General features: G+C 38.9%; 1 protein-coding gene across 2 annotated transcripts in view; it reads left to right on the top strand.

The window, feature by feature from the left end:
• The window catches only part of EEIG2 (EEIG family member 2), a 69,766-nt gene extending 48,169 nt beyond the window's left edge, over positions 1-21,597 (top strand). Inside the window, exons 5-10 of one of the 2 annotated variants that reach the window (XM_039460760.2) lie at positions 5,803-5,906; positions 9,739-9,834; positions 9,966-10,155; positions 10,244-10,371; positions 11,151-11,220; positions 16,697-21,597. In XM_039460760.2, coding sequence (XP_039316694.1) covers positions 5,803-5,906; positions 9,739-9,834; positions 9,966-10,155; positions 10,244-10,371; positions 11,151-11,220; positions 16,697-16,739 — 631 coding nt within the window. In that variant the 3' untranslated portion in view covers positions 16,740-21,597. The remainder of the gene's footprint in view (positions 1-5,802; positions 5,907-9,738; positions 9,835-9,965; positions 10,156-10,243; positions 10,372-11,150; positions 11,221-16,696) is intronic. The other variant, XM_003933383.4, reaches the window with a different exon arrangement.
• Positions 21,598-22,858: the final 1,261 nt, after the last annotated feature.

Raw genomic sequence — 22,858 nt, 5'->3', positions numbered from 1 at the left:
CTGGCCAGGCCTGGTGGCTCACACCTGTAATCCCAGCACTTTGAGAGGCCGAAGCTGAAGGATCACTTGAGGCCAGGAGTTCAAGACCAGCCTGGGCATCATGGTGAAACCCCATCTCTACAAAAAATACAAAAATCAGCCTGTGGTCCCAGCTACTTCGGAGGCTGAGGGGAGGATTGCTTGAGCCTGGGAAGTGAAGGTTGCAGTGAGCCGAGATTGTACCACTACACTCCAGCCAGGGTGACAGAGCAAGACCCTGTCTCAGGAAAAAAAAAAAAGGCAGCATCTATATCATTTTATACTTACATACTATTTTATAAAGATACAGGTATATATATTTCAATATGAATCAATTCTTGATTAAAACCACACATCTTCCAATAACTTAGCCTTCCTGTGCTGTCTTCTCATAAACTATAGTTTCCTGATTCCTTTATTTTCTGCTTTCTTGGGACTAAAACAATTTTGCTATAGCATTTTTGGTGTCTTGGGCAATAATTTGTTTTTGTAGTGGAATAAGATTTAGGGTAAAATAAGAAAATGAGGAGCAAAACTTAGTAGAAGAAAATGAATTGATGATTCCTTCTCCTGAACTTATTATGGATATTCCCTTTCTGGCCCTTTCTTTGCCCATTTCCTCTCTCTAGTTAAGGAACTCACAATGAAGAGCTTGAAAATAGATCATCTAATGTTTCATATTATCTCCATAAATTTAATTCTGACAATCTGGAGTTTACAGAGAAAGACTTTTGTAATTCATAAAAATAAGCAGACATTACTTAATTCCAAATACATAAAAGTATTTTTCGAGAGAATCAAATCCTCAATAGTTTTCTTTTCTCTTTGAAATTGTTCAAATGTCATTGAGAAGTGGGAAATTCTAACACATTCATACACTTGCACATACTGAATATGTACTGAATAGAAAAACATTTTAACTACTGATTTTAAAAGTAAATTAGTTTTATCAGGTTATATTTAAATATACATCAACTATGTAAAAGCACATTACTTTAGAGCTGAAAAGAATGTTGGAAGTTGTCTAATCCAGTGATTTTTTTTTTCAGAATATTTAACTACAAAATCCTTTGCTCAAATATATTATGAGGCCAGACATAGTGGCTTACACCTGTAATCCCACATTTTGGGAGGCTAAGGCAAGTGGATCCCTTGAGCCCAGGAGTTCACAACCAGCCTGGGCAACATGGTGAAATCCTGTCTCTACCAAAAAATAAATTAAAAAATTAGCCAGGCATGGTGGTACACCTGTAGTCTCAGCTACTCAGGAGTCTGAGGTGGGAGGATCACTTGAGCCCAGGAAGCAGAGGTTGCAGTGAGCCAAGATCATGCCACTGTACTCCAGGCTGGGTGACAGAGCAAGACCTGTCTCAAAAAATAAAACAAGTATATTATGAATCCTAGGATATAAAATTTTACTCTATCTCCTCTCCAACTTAGGTAAGATAAGAATAAATTTTCTGTTGAGCACTCTCCCCTACCTACTTCCAGAAGTCCCTAAAGGAGATCAGGAAACCAGTTTTAAAAGTGTTGATGTAATCCAAGTTATCATTGTACCGATGAGGAAACCAAGGCACAAAGCAATCGAGTGACTTTACTGGGTACCTCTGTGTAGAACAAAGATGTAAATAACTGCTGGAGGGCTGCATTCCACTATTCTCTGCTTTTGTCTATCTTTAAATTTTTCGTGATATAATTTTTTAAAATTTACTTGAGAAACAAGAGTACAGCACATCCTTAGTCTCAAATTTACATCCTAGTTTTAATACTTTCTGAGCAGAAGATCTGTGACACAGATTGTATAATTCTTCTGAAGCACCAATTTTATACTATAAGGCCAGAATTTATAAAGAAGATAGCTGGTAAGTCAGCCTAACTACCTACCCTAAACTTCATTTCATAGTTCTCTACAATTCATCATATACCCACCAACTCTTGTAAAAGAGTGAAACTCACTCTGAAAAGTGCTAATAAAGAAAAAAGATATTTTGAGAGAGAAATGGTATATTCTGCTGGCATTTGGGAATCTGATGGCAAAGCAGATCTAGGAATGATATAAATCACTTGAATATAGCAAGGTTCTGACACGGTTATATTCCAAAAGGAAGAAAATTGTCATTTGTAAACATGATTTCATGAATGTTACTGTCTCTCAATTCTTAAAATAACTGTAATATAAATATTATCCATAGTTTTGAGTGAGGTCATTGAGACTAAGAGGTTAAGGGATTAATTCATGCAGGGTCCCAGGGTGCAGTCATTCATTCAGTGCATGTGTATTGATTGCCTGCCATGTGCCAACACTTAAGCTAGAAAAGACCAGCCCCTGCTCCGAAGGGATTGACTGTTTATGTGGGAGACAGGCACACTGCATATAATGTCACTGGGGCACAGATAGGATCCCTAGCCACAGTTCCTTGAAAGCCAGAAAAATCTTCACTGAGAAGGGGACACTGAGCTAAGTTGAAGGGATGACTAGAATTTACCAAGCACAGGAGGTAGGTAGGAACACCTCAAGAGAGAAAACAGTTTTCACAAGTTTATGGTGTTGTTACAGGGCATTCAGTATTTAAGGAATGTCAAGTAGGTAATATTGTCCTTTTATGAGGTCATTTTTCACATATTCTTAACATTACTATAAATTAAAGCAATCAAATTAAAGTAATCCCATCTCTTATTCTATATTTGATCTACATTAAGTGATTTCAGGTGAGGGATGTAAAAGCATTTTCAGAACAAAAGGTAAAGGAACAAAAACTGGCACATGGCAAGCACTCAGTGATTATTTATTCAACAAGGCTGAGTTATCCAGGGAGAAAAGAGAGCTGCCAAGGCCCAGCTGGGATTTTGGATTTAAATTTGCTTTACTATTAGTCCCCGTAGTCAAAGAATTTTCTCCATAATGCTTAGTTGCCCCAGTAATAGAGCAGTTAGTACAGATGACTGATATTATCAAGGGTTGTGGTTCTTCAGCTTTTTTGAACAGCAGAAAAAGAGGTGCCAAATTGAAGGTGCAGCTTAAAGAGTTGTAGCTGTGGGGTCAGGCTGGACAGGGGAGAATAAAGCAAGAGGAGGATAGAAAGGGAAGGGGCCAATGTTTGGGAGTTCTGAGGTTGGAAAAACAGGTCTAAGAGGTAGAGGAAATAGAGACGCTGTAATCAGGCCACCTGTGAAAGAAACTGGCATTAAAAAGGTCAGAATTTTTAGACATGCAGGCATGAGTCAACCATCAGTGATTAATGACTATGACTATAGACTCCATTCTTTGTGTTTCTTCTGTATATTAGTTTTTCCCATGAAATATTGAATGCAGGGTTGGTTTGGTTTTTTTTTTCCACCAAGCTATTTTACATTATTTGAAAATACAGGCCAGGCACAGTGGCTCACGCCTGTAATCCCAGCATTTTGGAAGGCCAAGGTGGGCGGATCACCTGAGGCCAGGAGTCCGAGACCAGCCTAGCCAGCATGGCAAAACCCCTTCTCGACCAAAAATACAAAAATTAGCTGGGTGTGGTGTTGGGTGCCGGTAATCCCAGCTACTCGGGAGGCTGAGGCAGGAGAATCACTTGAACCTGGGAGGTGGAGGCTGCAATGAGCCGAGATCATGCCATTGCACCCCAGCCGGGGAAACAACAGCAAAACTGTCTCACAAAAAGAAAATACAGTTGGTAATTGAAGAGGTAGGTCTAAGCCAGACTGCGACTTTTAAGATTTGAGCTTTATGCCAAAGGAGCTGTGGAAGGGTTTTAAATAAGAGTAACATGTTCAAAGGCACGTTTCAGAAAGACCACAGTGACAGAAGCATGAAGTAGAGGTTGGCAGACCAGCAAGGAGATCCTCGCAGTCGGCCAGGAGAAAGGTACAAAGGCCAAAACTCAAGTAACGGATGGAGATGGAGAAGAGATGATGAATAGGAAAAATACTAAAAGAGGATCTGGGATTCGGAAGTTGATTGGATGTAGAAAAATGTTATTAGGAAGGAGGCAGAGGTGATACCCAGAATTTTAGTTTTCGTGACTTTGTGGGTTGTGATGACATTTACAGAGAGAATACAGGAAGAAAACAGGTTTTGGGAAAGACAAATTTAGTTGGGGATATATTGAGTTTCCTGTACTTATAGGACAAATACTTGAAAATGTCTCAATAGGATATGTAAGTCTAGAATTTAGAAGATCTAGGCTGGAAACAGTCAATAAATGCAATAGATTTCATAGCAATTTTAAATGTCTCTGTCCTCAAGAATCTGACTAGCCTGAGGACTCCCTTAAGATAACAGGGTAAGAATTAAAGAATTGCCATAAAGCAGGTCAGCTTCATGATTCCTTCAGCCACCTCCCTATTTTATCTCAAGTTACCAAGGGTTAGTTTCTAGGAAGATGTGGTTTTCCTCTGCAATATCAGCCTCAAAAGGTTGGCTTACACCTGTAATCCCAGCACTTCGGGAAGTGAAGGTGGAGGATCACTTGAGGCCAGGAATTAGAGACCAGTCTGGGCCACATAATGAGACCCTGTCTCTACAAAAAAAAAAAAAAAAAAAAATTTTTAAAGGTTAGCGATGTTTTCTAATAAAAATCCCTGTGTTGAAAACACAACAGGATGACTACAACCAACAATAATTTATTGTACATTTAAAAATAACTGAAAGAGGCTGGGTCCTGTGACTCACGTTTATGATCCCAGCACTTTGAGAGGCTGAGGTAGATGGATTGCTTGAACCCAGGAGTTCGAGACCAGCCTGGAAAACATAAGGAAGCCCCCACCAATCTCTACAAAAAAAAAAAATTTAAGTCTCCATTAAATGTCAGAAAGAGCCAGGCATGGTTCTGTGTTCCTGTAGTCCCTGCTACATGGGGGCTAAGGTGGAAGGATTGCTTGAGTTGGAGAGGTGGAGGCTGCAGTGAGCCATGATTGTACCACTCCACTCCAGCCTGGGTGACAAAGCCAGACCCTATCTCAAAATAAGTAAAAAATAAAAGAGTATAATTGGACTGTTTGTAAGAAAGGATAAATGCTTGAGGATACCCCATTTACCCTGATGTGATTATTATGCATAGCATGCCTGTATCAAAATATCTTATGTACCCCATAAATATATACACCTACAAAAATTTAAATTTTTTTTTAAATTTAAAGAAAAACTGTTAGAACTTAAACTTGTCCCTCCTTGCTTCACAGCTTCCACTTGAAATAGGAGCTTTGAATTAACCAATGAATAGATTCATTACTATTCCCAGAGAATTCAATTCAAAAAGCAAATCTAAACAACTGGGCCTCTCTGTAGACTCTCCCTGGGCAGGTGAACTGTTTACAGAGATGAAGGTAGAAGGTAAAACCATGGATAGCCTATTTAAGAAGTGAATGGAGCCAGCCAGGGAGCACAGGCTCTGAACCAGAGGAACGAGACATTCTCCTCCCAGCTTGATTCAAAGGGGCTTGGCGCCGAGTTACCGTCTTGAGTTGATAGTTGGAACAACCATCCCTTGAACCTTGCTGGGTTCACACTGACAGAGGCCTCTGGTTTTAGGACTCTATGGAGACTGCCCTCTTCTTGTTATGTAAAAAAAAAAAAAAAAAAAAAACACACACACAAAACTTTGTATGAATTTTATTCAAATTGTTGAAAAGACGCTTATACATTATTTGCTGATTTTTATTACTTTCACCCTCAAAGGAGTAATATTACCAAGCAGTTTATGCTGAGGCTTACTAAGCTCACCAATCAATAACAGTATTTTGAACTTTGAGGCTCCCCCACAACTCAAGTTCGTAAATGTTTATTTACAGGCCTCCCTCCACATCAATGTCTATACCAATTGCTGGTGAATCTGAATCTTTGCAAGAAGATAGAAAAGGTGGAGAGACTCTCAAAGTGCATCTTGGAATAGCAGGTATGGATGTATGGCTTACTGGTTTTTAATTTGTACAAGACTACTTGACGCCCTAAAAGATTCCCAAAACCCTTCCAGATTTAAAATGGTATGGGTATTTGACTTGAAACAGGTCAATAGGAATCAGTTTTAATTATGTAATTATTGGTTGATCCAGTGCTTTATTTTGTCTAAAGTATTGTGCTCTAACAAATTAAAAACTAGCTGTTACAGTGGCACTCCTCTCACTGTATGCATGTACTCCCCAAAAGTACAACAGAATAGTACAGGATTTTCTCATTTTTCCCTTTCCATTACCCAGCAACTTCTGCAAAGCAACGTCCGCCTCTCAGGTGTTGCTCCTCTTCCGTGAATCGCTTTCCCTCTGTCAGTAGTTCTCAAGCCCTAGCGTGCATTAGAGTCACCTGGAGGGCTTGTGAAAACAGGTTGGCCGCCGGTCTCGGCCTTCCAAAATGCTGGTTGCAGCAGCCAGAGTGTTTGATTCAATAAATCTGGGTTAGAGCCTGAAGTTTTGTATTATTAAGGCATTCCCACAAGACACGGATGCTGCTAGTCCCTGACCACACCTTGAGATCCACTTTTCCAGGCACACTGCTGGCTGCAGTCAGAATCTGCCCCAGAAGTAAAAGCTCAGTGGGGAAAATGTCAAGGTAGCAGGAGGAAAAGAACTTAGGAGCTTTCTTCTGTCTTCAGTATTATGTGAACAGGATGTATTGTTTGAAAGAAGGGAAAGAAAGGTGAAGTGATGTAATTAACCCTTTCACCACCTTTTAAAATATGCAAGTATATGATTTCTTATAAGTAATGGTGACTCTGAAATTTCTCGTTTTGCGATCAGTGAATCTTTTGGGAACTTGTAACCATTCCATTAGCTCCTTCTCTTCAGTATGTAAATATTCTGAATTTTTTCTCATATTGAAAAAAGGAAAACAAAAACTTTTTAGCCCTACATCTTTCTCTATCTACTACTCTCCCTTAGGCTCCAGCAGGCTGGCACATGTGCTCATGTGCTCTCTGTCTTTCCCCACTCTGCCCCAAATATATAGAGACATCTCTCTCTCTCTCTCTCTCTCTCTCTATCCCCTCTCTCTCTCTCTCTCTCTCTGTGTGTGTGTGTGTGTGTGTGTGTGTGTGTGTGTGTGTGTGTGTGTGTTTGTAGAGGGAGAGAGAAAGAGATCAGCCAGAGATGATATATGCACCATACACTTTTTATAGCCCCACTTCTAGAAAGAATATACTTTCCATTTATTCTTAAACATATTAGCAATCTGGCTTCCATCATCTGCCCTCTCTTGATGCTGTCTCCGGGTACATAGTTGTCAAATGGTGTGAACATTTTTTCTGGTCTCACCTGATGGCCATTTATTCTTTCTTGATGCTTTCTCTTCCCTTGGCTCCTACCTCTCTAACCTTTCCGTTTTTAGCTTCTTAGAGGCTTCTTTATCTTCCTCCACCTTCTCCTTACCTGTTGATGTTCCACAGGGTTTGGTCCCCTCACTTCTTGAGCAGTGCCATCTATACCCTTGGCTTTATCTATCACATAAATGTAAACGTGATGTAAATGTGATTAAATGCTTTGGGGGAAGCATTCTTACTAAATGTTATACTGAAATCCATCTGTTTATCTTTCTCCCCAGAGAGACTCTTAAGTTTTTCGTAGTTAGCTCTTATTTGTCTCTGTATCCCCAGCAGAAGGCCCAGGACACAGTGAACATTGAGTGACTGTTGAATAGGCATCCTCAGGTGTCTCTAATTCCATTTATCTAGGACAAGTCTTCCTACCTCTTCCTCCGGTCTTTTTTTTTTTTTTTTTTTTTTTTTTTTTTTTTTTTTGAGACGGAGTTTCGCTCTTGTTACCCAGGCTGGAGTGCAGTGGCGCAATCTCGGCTCACCGCAACCTCCGCCTCCTGGGTTCAGGCAATTCTCCTGCCTCAGCCTCCTGAGTAGCTGGGATTACAGGCATGCGCCACCATGCCCAGCTAATTTTTGTATTTTTAGTAGAGACGGGGTTTCACCATGTTGACCAGGATGGTCTCGATCTCTTGACCTCATGATCCACCCGCCTCAACCTCCCAAAGTGCTGGGATTACAGGCTTGTGCCACCGCGCCCAGCCGCTCCTCTGGTCTTTTCTACCTCACTTTTCCTAACAAAAACTTCTGTTTTGTTACTGAGTTCTGCTATTTGTGCCTGTGAAACAACTCACTGTCAGCCAAATTATTATGAAAACCTTCACTCTTACGCCCACTGTTTATCCTGTTGTCAAAATGTTCTTCCCAAAATGTAGATCTGATCATAGTACACCCTTCCTTGAAGCCACTGAATTGTTTCCTTCTTTAAACTCATAGAAGGCTCTTCAACAGGCATCTATTCATCTTTCCAGCCTCTTTTCCCTTGGTTGTTTATACCACTACCTTGTATGCCAACTTTACCAAACAATCCGCTTCCCTACAAACAAGGCGTGCTTTTCCCTGTGCCTTTCCTTGCTCATCTAGCTCAGGAGTTCCCATACATTGCTCAAGTCCTGGGGTTAACCTCCTCCGTAAGTTCTTTCCCCCATTACCAGGTTGTGTCAGATGCACTGTCCTTTGGAGCTCTTAATAACTGCTTTTTAGTGCTTGTATTTTAGTATTTGCCACATTGTATAACTTTTGCTTCTACCTCTAAACCTAAGCACGTATTTTCTCTTACTTATTTTGTACTTCCTATACCTTATATGGTATTAGGCACTTGACTTGGTAAAATATTAATAAATATTTATTGAATGAATAAATTTTGAAAACCAGAAGATATGTGGATGACTTAAGATTTGAGCCAAACCCAGGAGTAAAGAGTTACCGCTGCGTAAGTCTTGAGATGAACCAACTTTTTTAGTTCAGATTTTGCCGAACGTTTGGGTTTGAGCCACTGTAGAGATGCTTGGGCCACTTTCACTCTGTCCAGAAATGAGAAACCTTTGCTGAAGGACCGGGTTGCTCCAATAGCTTCCTTGTTTTGCGGCATTTGTTGGTCCAACTGCATACAGTATCATTTATAGAAGGGCTGCTATAATAGCTATGTTACTCAGTTGCTTTCCTTCTGCTTCTAAGTTAGTTCTTGTTTCCAAATATGATTGCACCCCACAGAAAATGGTCACAGTTCTACATTCTCTGGAAGAAGCGAGTTCTAAAAATATTTAATTGGTACCTGGAATATACACATGATCAGAAACTATTAGAAATGGCTTTGACACTGCCTTTTGTGCGTTTACTTTGAATACTCAATTTCTTAAGAACTTTTATTCTCAGTGCTACATCCCATGCTGTGTTGATTTGAGCCACAGACATTGCCCAAATTATAGCCTAGCACTAGCAACACTAACATTAAAGTAATAGAGTACTCTTTAGCTTGCTGCTGTGTTGGATTTTTAAGGAAGCAGTATTTCCTTAGAAACCACACTAAAACATACCAATTTTGTGAACATTTATAAAAATACACCCAAGTCATTTTTATTAGAGAAGTACTAAACACTAAAACTGTAGCAGTTTTAAGACAGAGTGCTGTCAAATGTTTTGAAAAATAGGAGTTTATTGCATGGACTGAACCAATAAAGGACTGAAATAATTTTTTTAATGTTGTGAAAAATATTCTTCAGTGAACTAAGTTATTTAAATACTTTGTATTTCTTGCAATACAGTTATTTCCATTGTACTAACATATAAGGATGTCTCTCATTTTGTAACTTATTTTTTTGATAATGAACTTGGCAGAGTTTATAAAGTCTGCAGATTAGAATACAAATTGACCATTAATCGTTTGGCAATAAGGATGACATCATGTTATGACCTATTACAGATCTTTCAGCAAAGAGTGCCTCTGTTCCAGATGAACTTGGTGCCTGTGGACATTCGAGAACATCAAGCTATGCAAGCCAGCAGTCAAAAGTATCAGGTAGAGGCTAACAGAGAAGTTGAATTCCTTATTATTCCAAAGGGACTTGAAACTGCTGTGTGTGGGATAAGGATGTCAGATCATAGTGTGTTTGATATGAGTATTATATCCAAGGTGATTTTCTCTGACAGGGTATAGCACGTGTCACTCCCGGTCATCTAGTTTCTCTGAGCTCTGCCACAGGAGAAATACCTCAGTGGGAAGCACATCAACAGGAGTTGAAAGTATTCTAGAGCCATGTGATGAAATTGAGCAGAAAATCCCTGAGCCAAATCTTGATGCAGCTGATAAAGAAGAGACAACTTTGGAAAAACTCAACAGGTATCCTTTTAGTTTAAAGAATAAATTTTAATTTTATAAAAACTTTTGTTGTCATAACAAAAAAGAAAAAATTGTAATTTTTTCAAAGATGCCCAGTGAAACAAGATTCCGTAGAATCTCAGCTGAAGCGAGTTGATGACACCAGGGTGGATGCAGATGATATTGTGGAGAAAATATTACAAAGTCAAGACTTCAGCCTAGATTCCAGTGCAGAAGGTATGTGGATAACTGTTAAGCATAGATTCCTATCATCCAGGTTTTTGTAATCCATGTAATCAGCAGTAAAGAGGCTCAGAACATCATAATACTGACTGTTGCATATTTGTATGGTAAATTTCATGCCCACATAAATCTCAGGGTAACTTTATAGCTCATTATTAATGAAAATGAATACTGAATTTAGAAAAAGAACAAATTTTAGTTAAAACTCATTAATTTTATAGAAAGCATTCATTGTGTTTTTAATTATGACCCAATGTCTACAAGGTTCATATGCTTAAATTAGGTATCAACATTTGCTTTTGTTTTAAGTACTTTAAGCCACTGTTGTAATTTGGAGGTGGTCTTGGAACATAGTGGATAATAGAATCCTTCATGCCCTCCTTAGACTTTTCACTGAAACTGAAAATTTGTATGCCATCAGTTTGAAAGGTATAATTACTCATGTTGGTGTGAATAGAAAGCACTCTACAGTTGACTTATTTTCATTATGTAGCTGGGTGTAAAGAGAAATAATTAAACCTTACTTGTGGAAATTTGTAGGAAAAGCTATCTCCATGACTCAGTTAAAAGAAAAAGAGCTTTAGAAAAGTTGGTGAGAAATAACCTTTAAAGTATCTTTTAAATTGCCTAATTTAAAACATGTATGCAACTTTGGTTTTAAGTTATTTCTCTAACAAACTGAATTGTAAAATATGAATTATTATAATATCAATACTATTTGACAATAGTCTAATAATTGTACATGTAACAAACATTTTAAATGTGTATTGCAGAAGAAGGACTAAGGTTATTTGTGGGTCCTGGGGGAAGTACAACCTTTGGCAGTCATCATCTTCCAAATAGGTAAGTAATACAAATAATGTCTTATTAAAATATAGACTATTTTTTTTTAATCATGAGAATGATGGTCACAAAGTTTGAATTAGGCTGAAGCTAGGAAACACAAATATTAGTAGTTACATGAGAACAGTTACACCTCTTAGTGTAGCCCTCAGTTTTCTTTATTCTGGATATGTTTGACATTTATTTTATAAGTTTTTAATTTCCTTAGAAGTATTTTTAAATGTATTAGTCAAGGACCAGTATACCATTGGGAAAGTGACAACATAAAGGGACGTTTAGAAAAGAGTCCTTAGTCTTTTAAAACATTAATTGTTTATTAATTTATTTTCTAGAGACAGGGCTGTTGCCCAGGCTGGAGTGCAGTGGTGCAATCATACATAACTATAGCTTCAAACTCCTGAGCTCAAGTGATCCTCCTGCCTTAGCCTTTTGAGTACCTGGGACCACAGTCACATGCCACTGTGCATGGTTAATCTGATATTTTAGGAAGAGAAAAGCAAAAATCACATTTTCATTCAGTGGTCTATCTTTTCTGAGCAGTTACACAACCACTGAGCAACTTAAGCTGCCATTAACCTTTCTTGTACACTCCTTTTCTCCACCCACTAGAGTCTGCCATACATATTGAGAAAAATTCTGAAAACCAAATATCATTTTGCTAGTTACTCAGATGCAGATGAAGAAAAGTCACCTGCCAAACTTACCACTGATTATCAGCACTACAGCGGATAGTAGTGAGCACAGACACTGAGCACAGTGTAGGAATTTTGATCACTCCCTTGCTCCTTACAACGTGCTCCCCATACTTCTGTGCACCCCTAATTCTATTCCATGTCATATTTATGTAGAGTCCCTGCACAACTATAGAGTGAGTCACATTGCAGGGTTAAGGAGCCCCTTGGACCAAGACAATTATTTTATTCTCTTGTGCTCAAAACCCAAAAGAATTTTGCATTCATTTATTTTACTAATACTCATTTTAATGAGTACCTCCTGTTTGTCCAGCATATTACAGGGCTCAAAAATAGACTAACAGCAAAAAACTACAGTAACAGCTAACTACAAGCAGGTTACCATGGGTAGGTAAGAGAGAGACATATAAAGCTGCTTTCAGGGAGTAATGTGAAAAAGGATTTACAGACGATGTAACACTATCTAAACCTTTCATTGACTCATCTGCTCATTAAATTCAGTAACTGTTTCTTGGGCCAGTTTGTGGGTAAGAATGCAAGTAGAAAAGACCCAGCTCTTACCCTCTGCTAGTTTATAACCTAGCACATGGGGCTGGCAGGCTATAGCCCCTAGGCCAAATTGACCCACTGCCTGTTTTTATAAAGTTTCATTGAAACACAGCCATGCCTGTTTATATGGTTTATGGCTGCTTTGACACTACAAAAGCAGAACTGAGTGGTACAGCAGAGATCTGTGGCCCACAAAGCCTAAAATTTTTACTATCTGACTCTTTCTTACAGATGAAATGGACAAACTAAAAATCATAGCATTATAATAAATACTGTAATATAAGTAGAGGGAACTTTGAGAGAACAGAGACAGGACAGAGCCTCAGAGTTCACACTTGAAGTGAGACTTTGGAAGAATAAAAAATAAGTGGGGGGCTTAAAAGGTGAATATGATGAAGACAAATACTCCTGGTGATGGGAACAAATAGAATGAGTTTATAAATACAGTAATTATAATATGTAATTACATCATAAAAAATATAGTAACTATAGGTAGCATTGAGCATTTATTATTTATGTGCCAGGCCTAGGCACATATATATTTTGTATTCAATTCTTGTATCTCTTTAAGTGCTCACAACATACTGTAATTAGTTTGGTGTTTTTTTAATGGAAACAAAGATACAAAGAAGCAATGTGAGGCCAGACACAGTGGCTCACACCTGTAATCCCAGCACTTTGAGAGGCCAAGGTGGGTGGATCACCTTAGGTCAGGAGTTCAAGACCAGCCTGGCCAACATGATGAAGCCCCATCTCTACTAAAAATACAAAAATTAACCAGGTATGGTGATGGGCACCTGAAATCCCAGCTACTCAAGAGGCTGAGGCAGGAGAATGACTTGAACCTGGGAGGCGAAGGCTGCAGTGAGCCTAGATCACACCACTGCACTCCAACCTGGGCGACAGAGTAAGACTGTCTTAAAAGAAAAAAAAAGTAATTTGCCCATGGCCTTAAATCCAGTAAGCAGTAAAACCAAGATGAAAACTCATGTCTCTTTCAGTTCAAATCCCATTGTACTTAAACACCATATCTTACTGACTTATTAATCATATAACATACTTCAGAATTTCCAATAAACAGGTTCTTCTGAGGAGAGGGGGTTGTGAAAGGGTATTTAGGGGCATGACGTTGGCAAGCATCTCTGAGCCAGGAGGTAAAGGGCCTCACTTGCCATAACAAAGTTTATTCTTCTCGTTCACAGTGAGGAGCCATTGGCTGTCCTTGCACGGAAGTGACTTATCAGATTGGCATTTTAGAAAAATACCTGGCCATAATTTGAAGGGTAGATCAGAGCAAAGAGAGACCAGTAGCAGGGGCAACCACACAGAAATGAAACATTTATGAGGACAGTGGTATGAATGATGGAGAGAGCATGTGTTCTTTAGTTAGGGACTTGGGTTCACATCCTAGCCAGACCACTTTTGGGGCCGAGTAAATGACTTAACTTCAATAGAACTTTAGCTATCTCTGCTGAAAAATAGGAATAACCATGCCTATCTCATGGGGTAATTTTAAAGGGTAAATGACATAATATACTCAGTAAGCCCTGGCTTTATTAATTTAGGTAAAGGAATGGCAAAAAATATAGTTCCAACCAAATGAAATGTTTTTTTAAGAGATAGGGTCTCATTCTGTCACCCAGGCTGGAGTGCAGTGGTGCAATCTCGGCTCACACAGCCTTCAACTCTGGGCTCAGCCTGCTGAGTAGCTAGGACTACAGGCATGTACCACCATGCCCAGCATTCATTGATTCATTCATTCTTCATTTATTTGTAGAGACAGAGTCTCGTTACTGTGTTGCCCAGGCCTCAAGTGATCCTCCTACCACAGCCTCTCAAAGTGCTGGGAATACAGGCATGAGCCATTGTGCCAAGCCTTCAAGCAAAAGGAATTTAAATAGTAAACGGTCAAAACCATGGTCTGTCTTATCAGACTGCCTGGGGTCAAGTCCTAGCTCTTCCACTATTGATTGATAGTATTAACCTCTGTGAGTCTGTTTCCTTACCTATAAAATGCGAGTGATAAATAAGATACCAAACTCATGGGATGTAAGATTAAATTAGATGACTTAACGTAAAGCTTTTTGGTTTTCGTTTTTGAAAGACAGGGTCTCCCTCTGTTGCCCAGGCTGGGGTGCAGTGATGTGATCATAGCTCTTCATGCAATCAAAGAGGATCACTTCAGTGCAGCCTCCAATTCCTGCATTCAAACAATCCTCCTGCCTCAGCCTCCTGAGTAGCTAGGACTACAGGTGTGAGCCATCATTCCCAGCTTTCTTTTTTTAACTTTCTGGGGAGACGAGGTCTTGCTGTGTTGCCCAGGAGACAGCCTGGCCCACCCGGGTTTTCTTCCCGGGACCTGTATGCAGCTGCCTGCTTGCCTTTAGGGACATTAAATTTTTTCTGACAAGAAGTCTGCCTATATTTTTATTTTATTCTTCTGTATATGATTTGTCTTTTATCTCTGGCTGCTTTTTTTTTTTTTTTTTTTTTTGAGACGGAGTTTCGCTCTTGTTACCCAGGCTGGAGTGCAATGGCACGATCTCAGCTCACCGCAACCTCCGCCTCCTGGGTTCAAGCAATTCTCCTGCCTCAGCCTCCTGAGTAGCTGGGATTACAGGCACACGCCACCATGCCCAGCTAATTTTTTGTGTTTTTAGTAGAGACGGGGTTTCACCATGTTGACCAGGATGGTCTCGATCTCTCGACCTCGTGATCCACCCGCCTCGGCCTCCCAAAGTGCTGGGATTACAGGCTTGAGCCACCGCGCCCGGCCTCTGGCTGCTTTTAAGATTTTCTCTTTATTACTGATTTTTAGCAGTTTGGCTGTGATGTCCCTTGATACATTCTTCCTTGTGTTTATTCTGCTTGAGGTTCATTGAGCTTTTTTGGATCTATGGGTTTACAGTTTTCATCAAATTTGGAATTCTCTAGCTAGTATTTTCCCCAGCCCCTCCTTCTATTATCCTGATCTACAGATTCTAGTCCCCAGACCCTCTGAGCTTTGACCTCTGACTCCTCTACTCAGAGAGACCAGCAGGCTGTGTCTGGGGTCTTCCTCTCTGACTGCAGGCTCAGAAGATCCTGAAAGAGACTGCTTCAGTCAGCACGCTGGGGAAGTTGTTAGGTTTTTTTCATTTCTTTCTTTTTTTCTTGGGACCACAGTCCTGCACTGCCTATTGTCTAGTATGTGCAAACTGGTTTCATTTATTCTATCCAGTTTTTTAATTGTTTAAGGCAAGAGGGAAAGTCTGGTTCCTGTTATTTCATCATGCCCAGAAGCAGAACATATTTAAAAGAGCCTATAAAAGCCAGTGTGTCATGCTGCCCACCATGGTTACTTCACAGTCTGATTTTCTGTAGGTTTGAATGGGTGTTCACTGGCATTCTGTTGAGGAAGTTCCTATTTCTTCTGTAGAATGAATCTGTGAGAACAGGAGTTTCTGAGCAATCAACTGAGAGGTCCAGCCAAGACCGTGGTGGGCTAGTAATCACTATCTTACTTCTGTTGTTTAGAATTTCCTCTTAAAATGTCATTAAGGGAGACAGTAGTCATGGTGGTTGCTTTTGGGCTTATTAAACTTAGGCACACTCAGGGTGAAATGACAAATAGTACGGTATACCCTGACATCTTGACAAATTGGGAAGTGGGTACTTGGTGATAACTTTAGGCAGTAATGGGCCAGGCATGGAGGCTCCTGCCTGTAATCCAGCATTTTGAAAGGCTGAGTTAGGAGGATTGCTTGGGCCCATGAGTTCTGGTTGCAGTGAGCTTCGATCATGCCACTGCACTTCCATCTCGGCAGCAGAATGAGACCCTATCATGAAAATGCCAAAATATTATGATAGCTGAAGACAGTCATCATTAACTAAGTACAAGTCCTGATGCACTGCCAGGGTCAACATAGACTCTTGGACGAGACCGATTTTAGAATGAATAGATAAATATGTTTGAAGAACATTTCTTGCCACCAGTTGTTGATAGGTCAAGAATTGGGGAATTCTACTAGATTATTGTGGGAATAAGTGTGAGAGAATCATGATCAAGGCTAATCCAATGTATTAAACATTTAATATTCCACGCATTTTCTATCTGTGATACCTTTAAACCTTGTGGAAAGCAAATCTAGTAGAAAAATACCCAGTGCTCCATCTTTCCAGGGCAAGGTTACTTGGAACAGTTTCAAACATTACGGCTCATAATTTTGAAGTTTTTTTTTCCCCTGCTGTTTTAGGGTGGGGTCTGGAGCTTATGAACAAGTTGTGATCAAACGCTAGAAGTCAAGCCGGTGAAAACATTTCCCTGTGGATTTAAGATGTAAGTAGTTGATGTATCAAGGCATTTTATTCAAGCACTTAATAGAAAATGAACCTCAGCTCTCAAGAGGAAAGCCACTGCTGATTTCTTCTCTGGAAGGACCCACCGCCATCCTGTACCAGCCACCAAAGGGGAACATTTGCATGGCAGTTTCCAGGCACCGTGCTGCTGTGTGCCTTGGAAGCACCAGGCTTCTGTGGTCACTGCACTTGATAATAAAGAGCCTGATTTTTCTTTCAGAACACCCCAGTGGAGAAAACAGCATTATACACATCAAAGTATAATTTTAGGATTCAAATGTAAAAATCTGTGATAAAGGTGCTCAATAGATTTGGGCTTATTTGAGTTTTTTTAGTTTTATGTTTGAGAGACAGTACATGAATATAACTTAAACCCTATAGATTTTGTCAAGATAGTTATAATTCCTGTTCAGGAAATTTTCCCTATTATATTACCTACAGCATTGTATAAAGCGTGGGTGTTCATGCTTTGGGAAAATGCTAGACTACAATTTAAACATGTAAAGTGCTTATTCATAATTCTAAATGTACCTGTCATAAATGAAATGATAAGTGCATTTAAGTCTGAGAAGTGAATGGATGTAATGCCATTGTTATGCAGTATATATTGTCAATTGTCATTAATATTAGATGAGCTGCAGAACCATCCCCCAAGCACTACATAAAAGATTCAAAATAAGTTTAACACTCACTGTGTTGGGCTACCATAGGCACCCTAACAGAAGAGCTATCTTAACTCACTGAAGTTTAAGATCTGCTGGTTTCAGGAGTCAAAATATAGAAAAAGAGGAAAATTGTGATATGGTCAGAAACAGGGAAGCCTTTTCTATGTAAATTCAGACTTACCTGAGGCTGAAAGTTTTCCAAAGTGGTGGTGGGTAGCAGCATGACAGCTGCTGGCCGTGACTGATGCAAACTGGCAGGTTTCCATTTCGTAGGTACTGTTTTCTTCTCTACTGTGTGAAAAGCGAGTGGTTTTGAGGCAAGAGTAGAATATAACATACATCAAATATAGCTTTTAAAATAAGAATACCTGGTCTGGTTCCAGTTGAGCAGCACAGCAGATAAACTTTAGAGTTTTTCTGTTCTTACATGACAGTTTCCATGTGGAAAGATCTAAACTTTCTTGGAATCATTATTAGTGAAGAAGAATATATATAATCTGTATAACCAGTAATTCTCCAATTCTTACTTTCAAAATCATATACAAGAATGGTAATATGTCAGAATAGAATGACTTTGGTCTAGGTGTTTTCACATTGTCAAAATAAGGCGGAAATTATTTTAATATACAAATTTAGAGGTTTGGAAAATTTTGAATAATCTTAGGACCTTTGTTGCTGTTTTTTATATTTCAAGGATTGAGTATTCTGCATTAATCCAATACTATTTTTTTATATATATATTTTATTGCGTTTTAGGTTTTGGGGGGTTCATGTGAAGAACATGCAGGGTTGCTGCGTAGGTACATACATGGCAATATGGTTTGCTGCCTTCCTCCCCATCACCTATATCTGGCATTTAACAAAGAGAGATTCTGGAAGTTTTTAAAAGATGGTGCCCTGTTTTATATTTTGAATGTAGAGAGACTCTGAGAGAGAGTTTTCTGAATTATTATACTTTTTATTTTTTAAGATTTATTTTTAGGAATAAAACAGTGACCTGAACATTTTAGCCTAACCAAGGGACTTCAGTGGTAAAGACTTGCTTTCTGCCTTCACGTGAACTAATCCATTCATTATATATTATGGGAAAAATCAAAGAAAGTTTTTTTATAGAGCTATGAAGATATTATTTAGAGAGATATTTATGACATTTCTTAAAACGTATTTTTCTATTTTCAAAATATTATTTCTAGGCTATATTTTTATTGGTGCTGTGCAAATGATTTGCAGTTTTGAAATGATAAACCTAGATTGTAAGTGGGGTTCAGTGAGGACATTCATCAGACATATAAGAGGTGCTATAATCAGGGCGATGCCCTTCTTACTCACACTTGGCTGCCCTTGGTCCAACACCTCTCTATACAAGACTACTTCTCAGTATTTAAAATGGTACAGAATTCTTTTTTAAAAGTAGAGAGACTTCTGAAAAGCTTAAAATCATGCCTTTATAATCTTAGCAGCCATCAGATATATCTTGATTTATGTAGTAGTAAATATAACAAATATTTTAGTAAATAGAAACATTTATTAGGAAGAAAAAGGAACTAATGTCCATGTCTTCTGTAGTCAGTGAAAGTCGGGATTCATTTCATCCTATTTTGTGTTCTATTGGCACACTTTGTATTCAGATTTCAAGGCAGTCCTTTCAAAATACTCGCTAAGAGTTGCCTAAGTGTCTACCTATTTTCTAATTTTCCTTTTCTTGGAGCATGTATTGTTAACGTCTTAACCGTGTAGCTGTTGAAAAAATCTGTTTACTAGATACCAAGTCCACTTCTTTTTAATGTTTTGAGTTTAGAAAATTTGACTTGAAAATTTAGATTATTAATAAATTGATTTTTAAATATTAAAGTCAAATTTCAAATGACCCAGTGTTGGAGAATTTGCAGATGTATACGATACTTTTTCTCATTCTATCCTAGAGAAAAAAACTAAACTCCTCCACTCCACCATCTCATTCCAGCATGACACTATCAGAACAATCACCTGTTTTTCTTTTTTACTTTTTTTTCCCCCTTTTTTAAGAGCGACAGGGTCTTGCTGGGTCACCTGGGCTGGAGTGCAGTGGCTCAATCATTGCTCACTACAGCCTCCAAGTCACAGGCTCAAACAGTCCTCCCACCTTGGCCTCCCAAAGTGCTAAGATAACAGGCATGAGCCACTATGCCCAGCCTGGTTTCTTTTGTATATGCTTTTTTTACTAAACTGTGAGCCACAGTGGTTGAACACTTAGCTAATTTGTTGCTAGAAGAGAGAAAAAAAAATCTCTAACTAGCCTCCAGACAAAATATACTCAAATTCAAACAGCGGTTTTAATAAATTAAAACATACAGAAGTAATTTTAGACTTTCAGATTTCTATGCCAACTAGAATACTTTGCAAGCTGAAGCTGACATTATTATTAAATACTTCATTTACATACATACTTGGAAGTGTCAGGCTCCCTATAGCAACACTCTGAGAGACAGACTGGGCTCGTATGATGGGGTTGCATTTTATTTTCTTAACAGGTCTTTAAATTGGGCAGTTCTGAATTATGTTTGGTCAGTTCTAGATAGTATATCATGTGAAGACAATCAAGTACTGTAGCTGAAATGATGTTATGCCACTACTCATATGTTGTCTTAGGTACTATGCATAATGTTAATAGCTGAGATGTTAAAGAATTTGAAGTTTAAAATATAAAAGATGAATATACCAATATTAATCCTATGTTAAGATGCTCTGGAAATAAAAGCCTTATTCCCTTACTTATGCGATTTTTGTAAGATAATGTATACACAGTATATTTTAAATGTTTGTGTGGGTGGTCTGTGTAGTTACACCCCTTAAACAAAGCTGACAAAATTTTTAATTTACAGAGACAATGTATTCTGCATTTTTCAATGTTCATCTTGTATATATAGCAAAGAAATTATCTTACTGATATGCATTGACCAAATCCCACAGAGGAAAGACATTTAGTTACATCTCATCTGGGGCTCCTCTTCGTCTCATGTGTTTGATTTTTTGGAAGGTGATACAGTGTGAGGGTAACCATGCAAACACTTATGAATAACTTTACTGAAGTGACTCCATCAATATTGTTCTAATACTTGGAGAATGACCTTCATATTTATATATTAAATTTCTTTGTTTCAACTATACAGTCATAATCCAGGAAAGGTTTCTTTTTTTTTTTTTTTTTTACAAAAACTAATTTTTTATTTGTAAAATGTTTGTAATAATGTAAAGGTGAACATGTTCAATAAAAATCATATATTAAAAGTTTAGATGTTCTTTGTATTTTAAAATATCAGTTAAGATTCCGTCAGAAAATTGTGCCAAGGTAAGAAAACAGAAATGAAAGGACCAAAATAACTTATCCCTGAGGGTTTATTACCAGGGAGCATAGGACGGATTTGAACGGCTCCAGTGGCAGACTTCTCTATGAGCCCTCGGGAAGCTCGTCCAGTGGCGTGGAGCTGGGCTTTGGGTGAGACAAACCTGAGTCTGAATACAAACTCCCCTCTGAACCTGGCCTCAAACTCCTGGACTCAAGTGCTTCTCCCACCTTGGCCTCCCAAAGTGCTGGGATAACAGGTATGAGCCCATGCACCTGGCCTGAACCTGTTTTCTAATCTAGGATGGACATAATGCCAACACTCTGTTGGATTGGGATTAAAGACATGGGCCTTACTGTTAAGAGTATGCTACTTTCTAGGCACTCAGTGGTCCATCAAGCAAAAAGTTCCCTTCGTGTAGCATCTACACACATATACTAATTCTAGTGTTGGACATACAGTTGCTTACTAAATGTGCCACTATTACAGTATACTCAAAGGAGATCAGTATATCAAAGATACCTGCACTCCTACATTTACTGCAGCACTATTCACAATCGCCAAAGTTTGGAGGCAACCTAAGTGTCCATCAATGCTTAGATGAATTCATAGAGCAAATGTGTTCCATAAACACAGTGGACTACTCTTCAGCCATAAAAAAGAATGAGATCCTGTCATTTGCAGCAGCATGGATGGAACTGGAGGTCATTTTGTTAAGTGAAATAAGCCAGGCACAGAAAGACAAACTTCACATGTTCTCTTATTTGTGGGAACTAGAAATTAAAATAATTGAACTCATGGAGATGGAAAGTAGAAGGATGGTTACCAGAGGCTGCGAAGGGTAGTGAGTGGGGAGGGTGGGGAGGTAGGCGTGGTTAAGGGGTACAAAAAAAAAGAATGAATAAGATGTAGTATTTGCTAGCAAAAAAGGATGACTACAGTCAAAACTAATTTAATTGTACATTTTAAGAGTATAATTGGATTGCAACACAAAGGATAAATGCTTCAAGTAACAGATAACCCATTTACCCTGATGTGATTATTATACATTACAAGCCTATATCAAATATCTCATATAGGCACATATATATATATATACCCCTACCATGAACCCACAAAATTTTTTTCACTATTATAAAGATTGTCACTTAAGATACTTAGTGTCACCTAGATCCTCGTACAGACTGTTATTCCATTCCCTTAGACTAGAATGTCCTCAGCCAAAACAATGCCAACAGTGTCCCTCTGCTGATATTCAAATTATAGTAGCAATTTAATGTTAATAAAGAACTATGGTTTAATGTCAGTTTGAAACCAGATTCTTCTCTGCAGATTGTAAGGGCCTCCCTGGACAGTACAGATTTTAAAAGGTTATGTGACTAAAGAGAAAGCACCCTCTCTCTTGTCAGGACAGAGTAGGGTATGGACACTCTGGGAGAAACCCCCCACACTTCCCCCCAGTAGAGAGGATCACCCAGGAAAACCTTGTACCAGATCACAGCAGAACCTGGCAGGACTCTGATCTGCCCCCTCAGACACTGCCCACATCTCCAGAATAGAATTCTCAGACCCAGTCTTCTTGTTTCGACTTAGCCCACCTTTCTTCAACATCTCGTGGTTTTCTTCCTCTTTCTCTGTCTTACCCTTTCTCTTTCACCTGTTTTCACTTCTTCGCTTCCTGTACCTATGTATCACTTACCTGGTAGCAGCACATAATGAAATCTTTTCTTCCATTTGTATGATAGGTAGAAAATCACTGGTGGAGTTAATCCATTTCACATTATACAAAGTGAAACAAAAAGAAACCTAGGCCAGGCACAGTGGCTTACGCCTGTAATCTCAGCACTTTGGGAGGCTGAGGCAGGTGGATCACCTGAGGTCAGGAGTTTGTGGACAGCCTGACCAACACGGTGAAACCCCATCTCTACTAAAAATACAAAAAATAATAATAATAATAGCAGAGCATGGCAGCGGGCTGTAATCCCAGCTACTCTGGAGGTTGAGGCAGGAGAATTACTTGAACCTGGGAGGCGGAGGTTGCAGTGAGCTGAGATCGCACCACTGCACTCCA

Source organism: Saimiri boliviensis, chromosome 11 (assembly GCF_048565385.1).
Source record: "Saimiri boliviensis isolate mSaiBol1 chromosome 11, mSaiBol1.pri, whole genome shotgun sequence".
Classification (NCBI taxonomy): Eukaryota; Metazoa; Chordata; class Mammalia; order Primates; family Cebidae; genus Saimiri; species Saimiri boliviensis.
Note: the sequence above shows the minus strand (reverse complement) of the source record. Positions and strands in the feature narration are given on the sequence as shown.